The following is a 12,019-nucleotide window of genomic DNA, read 5'->3' as shown; positions in this document are numbered from 1 at the left end:
TCATCTGTCTGGAGAATTCTTGGTAATGGGGATTCAAAGGTGGTTAAAATAACTTCCCCAACAGACCTGGTAATCAGACATTAGTAAATAGATCAACTCCCTCTAAAAATATTCCCAGGGTAAGCACAATCACTTAATTAAAATAGATGAAGTGGAGAATTATCAAAACCAAAAATATACAAAGCATCATTTCAAACGTCAACAGTGAATAAAATACAATTCGCACAAAATACCAACCACATTTACAATTAAAATACACTAACTGCAATTAAACTATACTATACGAATTCATATGGGTTTTACTCCTCCCAAAGTTGATTCTGTGGAGTTTTCAAAATGTATCTGTGACTAAGAAAAAGTTAAGATTGCCAACGCTAAGACTTATAATCAAGAACATAAGATCTCCAATGATTACAAGACTATGGGTCACAGTGAGTGGCTGACAAAGGCACATACTTTAAAACCATACGGCAGACGCAGCTCTATCTTAAGTACATACTGATATACGGAGCCATGCCAGGGTCCAACGTCGTAATCATACTTTCTACCGAATGTTTTGTTTTGTCAAGCACAGATTTCACCATGGGATTTCCGGCCACACCCTGCACAAGACAAAGTAATATATAAATGCCCATTCTAACTACAGAACACCTGACGGTGGAAGAAAACTTTTTTGAAGTTTCTGATACATGGTAGACCTGTGATTTTGTAAAATGTAAGAAAAACATGGTTATAGCAATGTCAAATTGCTGTTAAGATTTCAAAATGCTTACCCTCAATTTCTCTTCTTATCGCAGACCCACAGCAGTCTACAGACCACACTGGCCTGTATATCCACATGTGTATGTATTCATTTTGTGGATGTATATATTCATACGTATTCATTTGAGACACACACACACGATCATTTCTCTGTATGTACATATTCTTATTGCATTTCATTTCCACTTACTTATATGAAAGACTATGCAAAACTTATCCATTAAGGTCCCAAATAAAAACTGTAATGAGATGTCTCCATAAACTCATACTTGATTCCCTAACCAAAAAATAAAAATAGTAATGTTTCTCACCCTTATTCCCCACAAGTTACCTATTAATATGTATTACTCCGCTATGTTCTACTAGCGTTTCTTTTTTCCTGCTTCTTGTTTGTTGCGTTCATCCCCAAATTCTCTTTTAACCCAGACCCACTCCTCTGAATTCTTACAACCACACTATTAAGCAGAAGGAACTAGGTCTGAGTACTCCCTTCTTATGCTAAACTTCTCCCGTGGTAAGAGACTTCTAGGGAGAAGTGCCTCCTGAGGTGGCATCTGACTAGCAAGCAGGCTTTTCCAATCTACCACTGAACTAACTGGAATCAGAAAAAAGTTGAGTTCATAACACGTGCTATTAACAAAGGAAACTAGTAGTAATCCCTATGTAAGGAAAAACCTTTAAGAAGTACAGAAGGATTTAAAAAAAAAAAAAAGGAAGCTCAGAAAAATACCATCCCTGTGTAACATAAAGCTCAAATGTAGTAAATAAGTTAGCTACTTAGCAATTTAAAAATATGTTTAATATATAATTAAATTGTAGCCAAACTCTCCGCAGAATACTGGGAGACACTCTGTCAGAGTGATTCCAAAATTCATTAAGAGAAATAAATGCAGAAGACTAGTAAAAAAAAATTCTTAAGAGAAACCTGCAAACTTATAAAATTAAATACTGATAAATCACTGCAAAAGCAGGCACTTGGAAATGACCTTTCTATCTTACTCATCAATGAATATTCCTAATCTCCCTGAGCACAGAGTCAACTTTCAATAAATAATAGTATAATAATAAACAGAGTTAATAATAATCGAAATAGTGAGGTACTATTGCAGGGGCAGGCCAAACAGTGGAAGAGAAACAAGTCCAGAAAATGACATTAACACACAGTTGCGTAATTAAAATAAAGATGACGTATCAAAACACTGGGATACGATGTGGCCAGAGTCGAGTAAGTGGTCAGAAAAAAATTAAGTTTGACTTCTACTTCATGTAATAAAGTATCAGCAACAATAAACTGGTGGGTATAAAAAAAATGAAACCATAAAAGAATTAGAAGACACCACAGAAAAACATTCATGATATATCGTGGTGGTAAAAGGTCATTTTTAACATTAAAAAATTAAAAAAAACATAACACTGATATGAAGAACTTCTGCAAATTTAGATTTTGTGTCAAAAAAGGATAATATAATTTAAATGTATGATAAAAATAGAGAAAACTGCAACATATGATGGCATATAATAAAACACTCTTACTACATTAGGAGCTCTTATGAATTTTTGTTCAGAGACGAAAAATCATCCCAATTCAAAAATGGGCAAAGAAAAGGACTAGAGACTTAAGAAAAAAAAATACGATGGCAAAAAAAAATCACATGAAAAAAATGTTCAAATCTGGTAACGAAGAAATGCAAATTAAAACAAGGTATGTGCTTTGTTTATCAAATCAGAAAAAGTTGTATTTCAAATTCATAATCAGTGCTGACAAATGAAAAATGCTGGGACAGTCAGACATTCACTCTGTTCACGCTGACATTCATCAGAAATTAACCTCAACAAAACAGAGATGAGCACAAAGATCTGCCTACAAGCATGCTCATCACAGCTGTATTATAAGAATTACAACTGAGAATACTAAAGTCCATTAGCAAAATATGGGAAATAAACGCCACGGCATGAAGGGCAAAGCAGCCATAAAGAAAATTTCTGAAGAATGTTTATGGCTTGGAAGATGTTCCTGATATGTGCTACATAAGGACAAACGAGACACAAAATAGTGTCCACGTGTCACTACCCCATTTTGACTTTAATTTTAGAAAAGATCTATCTACGCAGATAAGCACATAAAAAAGATGGAGAGAAACTATAAACAACTGGCCATAAGACTAAAAAGAATTTTTACTTTTCCTTATATCATTTTGTTCTTTAAAAATTATTCTAATGGCCATCTAATAATTTTAGAATTAAAAAGTTCAGCCTAGTTTTTAAACTAAATACCCCTTACCTTAATAAAACCCCAGAGTCCGCCAGCAGATGCTTCATCCTGACCTCTACCAACTCTGGGATCTTCTTGTTCCTCTGGAAAAGTAATGGCTGATGTGGTTCCAGGTCCCTGTGCCAGAGATGACAAACTGGCTTGCTGAGTAATGGGAGTCGGCAAAATACCTAGTAAATGGCAAAAATTTCTAATATGTGTAATTTATTTCATAAACTATTTCCTGTAAAAAGATGTATGAGATGAGTAGCTCAAAACAGCTTCAATAATGTGAACATATACTCAGGCATTTCTTTTTTTTTTTTTTTAATTTTTTTAATGTTTATTTATTTTTGAGACAGAATGAGCCAGGGAGGGGCAGAGACAGAAGGGGGGCAGGGGGACAGAGGATGGGAAGCAGGTTCTGCAGTCAGCATGGAGACTGAGGTGGGGCTTGAACTCACAAACCGCGAGATCATAAGCTGAGCCGAAGTCCGACGCTTAACGAATTGAGCCACCGAGGCACCCCTATACTCAGGCATTTCAGGATTGAGTTATGTACTCCAAGAATCACCTAAATCTTTATAAAATACAAATGAAACAAGATTCCAAAGAACAAATTTCCTTCCCTTTCTGTAGACATTTTTATGAAGTGTCCCGAAAATGGACCAAATGTATATCAAAAAGTACTTCCTATTGGCCCTATTTAGTACTTGGATGTAGGCAGCTATAATTCCAATCCCTTTAATGCATAAAATTAATTGATGTGAGCACCCAAGCCTATCATATAAAAGAATATGACAATAAGTACATATTCCATGTGTTCTACTTGAACTCAAAATAGAAAATTCACACATTCATGGACGTAAGTATTATACTGTACTAAAAATTCTGTTTTTAAAGGTAGATAAGCAGAAACCTTGGTAATAAACATCACAAAAAAAGTAGCTTCTTTTTGTAAAAGGAGAAGTAACAGGCAGAAGATGACAAGGCTGAAGTTTGGATACTGGTTTTCAAAAACCATTCAGGGAAGACAAAAAAGTAGGTATAACCAACTTAGAAAAGGAAAATGGCCCAACACCACAAACTTAAGGTATACATGAGCTTTTATTTGGTTCTAAATTTTTACCTGGCTAATTAAAACTATTTCCTGAACCATTCTGCCCATATAACCTTTCATGTAAAGCTTTAAGAAACTCTAGAATTTCACCCTAGTATTTCTCTGTAGGAGAAACTGCACTTCATATACTAAACATGTACATTTTACAACATATTAACTTTAGCATTTACTAGGTTAACAACAGCTTTATTTCGATAGTTTAAATGTCAATGGGGCACCTGGGTGGCTCAGTTAGTTGGGCATCCGACTTCAGCTCAGGTCATGATCTCATGGTTCGTGGTTAGAGCCCTGAGTCCAGCTCTGTGCTGGTGGCTAGGAGCCTGGGGCCTGCTTCAGATTCTGTGTCTCCCTCTCTCTCTGTCCCTCCCCGCTCATGCTCTGTGTCTCTCTCAAAGATAAATAAACATTAAAAAAAATGTTTTAAAGAAAAAAAAAGTCAAAACATGAGAACATTCCAGAGCTTAAAGAAAGGAGCTAAAAATAATGCAGCAAGAAACAACAAAGTTAAAAAAAAAAAATAATACAGAGACAGTGCTGAGGCGAAAGTGAAATGGTACAACTGCTTTGCAAAAGTCTAGCATTTTCTCAAAGCCAGCAATCCCGTGCCTAGGTATATACCCAAGAGACATGAAAACATGTCCTCATGAAAACTTGTACACCAATGTTCATAAAAGCAGTGTGCATAACACCAAAAAGTAGAAACAAAACAAAGTTCATCAACTGATGAAATAAAACGTGGAAGGAATATCCATATGACAAACAACAGAGTACAGAAACATGCTACATATGCTAAGTGAAAGAATCCTGTCACAAAAGCCACACACTGCATGATTCTATTTATATGAAATGTCCACAATAGGCAAATTCGTAGAGGCAGAAGGCAGATGAATGCTTCCTTCGGGCTGTGAATGTTGGGATCAAGTCAGGAGTGACTGCTAAGAGCAATGGGGCTTCTTTTCGGGGGGGCAGGGGGGACGGTGTGATTAAAAGGTTCTAAAACTGATGATGGCGATGGTTGCAGGACTCTGTAAAAACTGACAACCACTGAATTGTATATTTTAAAGGGGTGAATTATATGGTATGTAAGTTATTTCTCAATAGAACAGTTATTAAAGAACAGCAACCACATACTTAAACATTACCTACAGCCATTTAATTCAAAGTATCAGTAAGAGAGGATTACCTGTGACGGGAGGTGCAGAGAACGACGGCATCAGGGGTGTCTGGGGAGCTCTTCCCGCATGTCCCCTTGTAATGTCATAAGCCGCCCCAACAGAAAACCCCGATGTGGGAGGACCAGAAGAGGGTGCAGGTAAGAGCGTGTTTGGGGCAGAAGATGGAGGAGGGAAGTGGGACAGAGGAGGGGTAGTGAAGGCGGCAGCAGGTGCTGGCGAACCCGGAGGTGGCACGGAGGCAGCAAGCGCTGGGACAGAAGGGACGGGTGAAGGCGGCACCAAGGGTGCAGAGGGCCTCACGGGAGGGAGGGGCGGCTGGGGGGTGGCATACACGTGCGGCGGCAAGGGTTGTATGGAGGACACATTTGGAGAAGAAAAGGAACCGGTTGCAGCTAAAAACACAGGTGGGGAGGGGAAAAAAACAGAAGACTGAAAATGCTTTCACTTGATTTTCAAAGTATCTTATCACATTTTTCTTGCAAAATCTAACACATTAACAAGCAAGCCATAACTGAGTATTTAAAATGTACAATTTGAATTACACAACAAATATGACTGAGTGCAAATGACTTTCAACTCCCTTAAGTAAAAGAGGCAGCCGTATATAATTAAGTTACAGTCCCATTCATAAGCAGATCTTTGTGTTTTCATTCATTTTGGATGTATTTTTAATAAAATAGAGCTGTTTTTCACCACTGCTAACTTCAGCATAAAAACCTACATACTGGCTGAAAAATTTTGGCCAGAAAGTTAATCATCAAACCCACAGAACATGAGACAAAACCAATACGTGCTTCTTAGGATATTTTTATAAGAAGATGATTTAATATAGTCAGTATAAATACAAAAAATAAAACTGGACCCAAAGCAAAACATAACGTTTTCTACCTGCGGGCTTAAATAAGAAAGGCTCCTTCCTTTCATCCTGGCAAAGATCACAAGAGTTGTAAATATGTAGTCTTCTAATTGACTCTGAGAAAAGTTAGGTGTCTTCACCGCCCTCCAGACACACTAGACACTCGACAGCTTCATGTACCTGAAGGAAGGGGGGTTGAAGACACAGCAGCCGCGGCTGGTCCTGCAGGATGTGGAGGAGGAGTCCCGGGCGGGGTGGTCTCTATTCCGCTCTCTTCCATCATTTTTCTTCAGTTATGGTTTACTGTAAAGATATAAAATTGTAATAAATATTACATGGTAATCAAGTGTACTTCTAGAGAATAATTTTAGAAAATAATCATCAAGAGACAGAGATCTGTCTTTGCTATTTATAATGCCATTTATTTCTACATAAAGGATCTGTCAAAATTCCTAGGAAAACAGTCTGTGCTTATGTTTAATATACACATAATATGGGACATTTTCATATACTATACTTTGTAATTAGGAAATAATTTGATGTTAACTAATTACCCCAAAACTTCAAACAGTAAATTACTAATTTTCTATCACATGAATGTACGTAAGTCTTATATCTAGATTCCAGTCACTGTTACACTTAAATTAAAAATGAATTTTTTAAGCATTAAGTATTACTCAGTATTTTATGAGGGGGAGGGGACAGAATCTTAAGCAGGCTCACACCTAGCCTGGAGCCCGACACAGGGCTCATTCCCACTACCCTGAGATCATGACCTGAGCTGAAATCGAGAGTTGGACACTTAACCGACTGAGCCACCCAGGTGCTCCTATTATTAAATATTCTTAACATTACTTCTCTCCCCATAGCGTATTATGTGGGCTACTTCTGTTAACATGAAAATAAAACTGAAATGTGCTCCATTCCCAGTATCTCTAGTTCACATCTTAAGTCATCTTTAGTAACTGTGAAATGATATGTTTCACGTACTAGAAACATTAACTTCAGCAAAAATGTTATACAGTAACTAAAGAGCAGGTCTGGGGCGCCTGGGTGGCTCAGGCAGTTAGGCTGTCCGGCTTCGGCTCAGGTCATGATCTCACCACGGCTTATGAGTTTGAGCCCTGCATCGGGTTCTGTGCTGACAGCTCAGAGCCTGGAGCCTCTTCAGGTTCTGTGTCTCTCTCTCTCTCTCTCTATCTCTCTCTCTCTCTCTCTCTCTGCCCCTCCCCTGATCACACTCTGTCTCTCTCTGTCTCTCAAAAATAAACATTAAAATTTTTTTTTTTTTTTAAAAAGAGCAGGTCCTAAGACAATAAGGAAGTACAAAATATGGGAAAACTTCCTTAAAAATGACAAATTTCCAAGCTTGTCTCAAATATAAAATCAAAACTTCCAAATAAAACTTCAGAATTTGCTTTTGATGTTTTTATTCATTTAACAAATATTCAGTGAAAGTCAACTGTTTGCCAAGCACTGTACTGGTGCCTGTGGACATACAATGTATGCAGAAACAAACAGGACACATACAGTCCAGTAGGAGGGACAATAAAATAATACCACCCATGTGCAATGAACTGAATTATGTGCTCCATGGGTAAGAACACAGTCTTGAGAGGAATAGGATTCTGAGTTGAAAGGGAGGAAAGACAATCACATATAAGCAGAGATCTGAAAGATATATAGAATTAAGCAAGGGAAAAGAACTAAGGAGAGCAGATTCCAGACAAAGTGAAAATACAGGAGGTAAACAAGCCCTGTAAAGGCGGGGGACAAGACAAGTTCAAGAAAATCCATGTGCACCGAACAGAAAAGAAGAATGAAGACTGGAGACACAGGCAACAGCCCACACTGGGGTGAACCTTATACACCAGGTCAAGGAGTTGGGGTTTTTAAGAACAGAAAATCATCGTACAGCATTCAAGCTGCAGATGAAATGTGTCTTCTGTTTTAACTTTTTAAAAGAAGTTTTAGAGGCACCTGGGTGGCTCCAGAGGTTAATAGGCGACTTTGGCTCAGGTCATGACCACAAGGCTTGTGGGTTCGAGCCCCACACTGGGCTCTGTGGTCACAGCTCAGAGCCTGGATCTGCTTTAAATTCTGTGTCTCCCTCTCTCTCTCTCTCAAAAATAAATAAGCCTTAAAATTTTTTTTTAAATTAGATTCAAAGAAAGATGCAAAATAACCAGAGTTCTTGGACTACCCTACACTCAGCTTCTCCAGCAACAGCATCCTACCTAACTGCGGTAAAGTGATTAAACCCAGAAAATTAACATTGGTTCAATACTAGTAACTACAGATTTTATTTGCATTTTCACCTGTGTGTATGTTTGTGTGTGTAGTTCTATGAAGCTTCATCATCTGCAAAGACTCATGTAACCAACACCACAATCAGGTTACAGAACTGTTCTATTACCCTAAAGAAACTCCCTCAGAGTGTTCCTTTGTCGCATCCGCCCACTAACCATAAGCCGTGGCAACCGACTGTTCTCTATCATTTTCTCATTTCATGAAATGTTACCTAAATAGAATCATACAGCATACGTTTTGAGATCAGCCCTTTTTTTTTTTTTCTTTTTTTACTCAGCATAATGCTCTGGAGATCCATCCAAGTTGTTGGCTCTATCACTAGGTAGGTCTTTTGAACTGCTGAACAGTATTCCATTTTATAGATGTGCCACAGTTTAGCTACTGGTCTGCTGAAGGATGTATTTAAAGCTAATTCCAGCTTTTGCCAATTCATATTTGTGTCCTAAGTATGAAAACATTCCTTTGACCACAGTATGCAGACAGGGACACGGGACAGTCAGAGTAAATGCAGAGAGACTATTAAGAAGGATAGAAGTGGTTCATATAAAACTGGTAACACTCTAGACAAGTGGCTCTCACGTGCAGGAGGAAAAGAGGATAATCCTGCCTCTCACGGTCATTTGCCAACGTCTGAAGACCTTTGTGGTTGTCAGAACTAGAGGGACTACTATCATCTAGTAGGTCAAGGCTAGAGATACCACTAAAGATCCTACAATGCACAAGACAGCCCTCACAAGAAAGAATTATCCAGCCCCAAATAGCAAAAGTGCCAAAGGTGAGAAGCTCTGGCCTAGACACATGTGATGATATGGGAGAGAGAGGAGAGTAGGTCGAGTGAAGAACTGGATATGGGGCAGTGGCAGGAAGAGGCATGACTTGCACAACTGCACAGATGTCTACACCATTCACGAAGACAGGGATACAGGAAGAGGTCAAGGTATTTGTATAACGTCTTCTTTCTTGGGAAGGGGGCATTGTGCAGTGTTTAATACTGGACACGTCGAGTTTCAGCTCCTTGAAACACCCAAATAGAGACATGTGACTTGCTCTGCGGTTTCAAAGTAAGTGGGGGTGGGGATGTCTTCAGTTTACTGATAGCCTCTAAAGTCACGTTCTGGAATGAGGTTACCTAAGAGAATACCATGAAAAGAGAAGACGACCCCATCAGTCCTTGAAAAATAGTCTGGCAGAAAGAAGATGAGCTTACTGAGAAGAGGGAGACGACCAAAAAGAAGAAAACCAGGAGACCATAGTGTCCAAAAGCTAAAGAAGACTTTCAAGGTGGGAACAGGCAGCAATATCAAATGCTGTGGAAATGCCAAATACGATGACTGATGTCTGAAAAGTCAATGGCTTGCCCAAACTAAGATATGAACACAGTGACAGCGATTTCCATGCAGAGTGGGGCTAGAAGGCAATTTCAACCACAATGAGTAGAAGGTGAGGCAGAAATACACACTTTCAAAAAGTATGGTTGTGAACCTACAGGAAACATCTATGTCATTAAGAAGGAATGGGGATCAGGGAGGCAAAATCCTTTCATTCAGTACCCATACACCTAAGGGCAATAACCTCGAACACAAATGGCCTTGTGGGGACTTTATCACTCCCTGCGAAAGCTACCTCTTTTCATCTCCCCATTTTCTGTTGGTCATTCAGTCTCCTCCTACAGGTGCTGCCAAATCCTTACACTGGCTGGTGGAAGTCAGGTTTAAAGATAATCTTGATCCATAACACTCACGAATGTGTTGGCAAAATGACCTGTGCAATGAAAACAATCTATAACCTGCAATAAAAGGTCAATTTTTTTCAGTCTTTAAAAGATACCCTATTTAAGAAACAGCTTAATGACAATACTGGATAAATGTTGTGTGCATAAACATGAACCCTTCTAAAGAAAAGCTATCGTGACAACAGTGAAATGTCAAAGTTGATAAAGGTTTTAGTGCAGAAGTCTCAGTGTAAGAAGTATTATTAATGTATTAACATTAAAGAAAGTGATGAAAATGGCTTAGAAAAATTGAGCCCTCAGGCTTTGGCCAGACCCTCCTCTTCCAATTTGCTTCCCATCAGAGTTTTCTGTTAAAAAGTGAATGCCTACTTATTAGAATACAATAAAAGAAATGGAATAATGCAGCTTTGATGATAAAAGCACTAAAAGCCATTATTGATGTTTTACTAGCGCAAAAAACGGTCTCCACTAACAGACAAAACAGTGCCAAAGCAGGATGTGAGTTTTGCCTTTGCATTCTCAGTTGTGAGGCCAAAAGAAACTTCCATAAACGTTAAGTGAATGAAATAACGGCCCTACAGGAGAAAGGCTGGAATGCCAAAATGTGTCACTTTCGCGGGAATGTACACGGTGCCTCTCAAAGTACCTACTTTGAAATGCAGAAATGGATATATCGCTCGGCCAATCTAGAAGAGGAGCTTTCCTGCAAACTTGCCTAAAGACTTGGCTCCAGGGAGGAACAAAGAGACAGCAGAAGGCAAACACCCTCTGGAAAGGGGCTCGGCCCGACTGGAGAAACCTAGGGAAAACAAGCTACTTCCCAAGGGCGGGCCCGGGGTGTGCACCCCCAGAGCCGAGAGAAGGCCGAAGCTGCCGAAATCCTGTTCCTGGAGGCAGCGGCCTCCCCGCAGGCTCTGCCACGTCTCCAGGCTGGGCTGGGCCGGCCTAAGGTCAGCGGGCGCCTGCCGCCGGTCCCGCTCCCACATTCAGCGCTCTGGAAGGCGGAGCCAAACGGCCAGGGGCGCCAGTCTGGGTCGGCGCCCCGGAGCGCAGGGCCGGCACAAGACCCACACAACCCGCACTCACAGGGCTGAGCGCGGCAGGGACTGCTGGCCTGGCGAAGCACGCTCGCACAGCTTACGCCCGGACTCCACGACAGCAGGGCTCCGACACGACGCTAACCATCTCCCGGCGCCGGCCGGCCCGCCCACCCGGCAGGGACTGCGCCCGTAGGCGCCCGCATCCCATCCCCCCGCCCGCAAGCACGCCCGTCGCTGCCAGGCTGACGCTCACCTGGGGGGGCCCGACAGAGCGTCTGCGTGGCAGTTGAAAAGCGCGGGACGTGGAGTTCGGGGTGCTAAGAGTAAAGCTCGGAGACCACGAAGACGCCGGCCGGAGCTCAGCGCCGCGCGTCCCCGCCTCCAAGATGGCCACCGGAGGCGCACGCCCCTGCGGCTGCCACGTCGACCGCGCGTCGCCCCGCCCCGCGCGTCGCCCCGCCCCGTCCGCTGGGAGCCCGGTCTCTCCTCGCCCCGCCCCGCCCCCCGCCCGCCCAGCCCGAGGACGCTAGTCAAACCCGTCTGAGTACCTCCGACCTAAGGTGCTGCTGCCGCGGGGTCTCGGCGCATTCCCCCCAGAAACGTTCTTCTGTAGCACGGTCATGCTTTCCACTCCACATCCCTGCACCCGAGAACGGCACTCTCGTTACCAGGTGTAGCTCCCTTTATCCTGTGCCGTGGCTGCCCACGGGATGGAGATGAGCCAGCCAAGGTCGTCTAGTCCAGTCCCCACCTGCAAGCAGGATCCCGCTTCA

At 41.4% G+C, this 12,019-nt stretch overlaps 1 protein-coding gene across 3 annotated transcripts in view; it reads right to left on the bottom strand.

The window, feature by feature from the left end:
* The window catches only part of PRRC1 (proline rich coiled-coil 1), a 34,837-nt gene extending 23,201 nt beyond the window's left edge, over nt 1-11,636 (bottom strand). The window contains exons 1-5 of one of the 3 annotated variants that reach the window (XM_027076784.2): nt 11,500-11,636; nt 6,345-6,467; nt 5,317-5,700; nt 3,044-3,204; nt 500-602 (exon numbers count right to left, since the gene is read on the bottom strand). In XM_027076784.2, the coding sequence (XP_026932585.1) occupies nt 500-602; nt 3,044-3,204; nt 5,317-5,700; nt 6,345-6,447 (751 nt within the window). In that variant the 5' untranslated portion in view covers nt 6,448-6,467; nt 11,500-11,636. Of the gene's footprint in view, nt 1-499; nt 603-3,043; nt 3,205-5,316; nt 5,701-6,344; nt 6,468-10,856; nt 10,878-11,292; nt 11,439-11,499 lie in introns of those variants that run through there. The other 2 variants (XM_027076785.2, XM_053220446.1) reach the window with 2 other exon arrangements.
* Between the last annotated feature and the right edge of the window lie 383 nt (nt 11,637-12,019).

Source organism: Acinonyx jubatus, chromosome A1, assembly GCF_027475565.1.
Source record: "Acinonyx jubatus isolate Ajub_Pintada_27869175 chromosome A1, VMU_Ajub_asm_v1.0, whole genome shotgun sequence".
NCBI classification, from domain to species: Eukaryota; Metazoa; Chordata; class Mammalia; order Carnivora; family Felidae; genus Acinonyx; species Acinonyx jubatus.
This window is presented reverse-complemented; position numbering and strand designations above follow the sequence as displayed.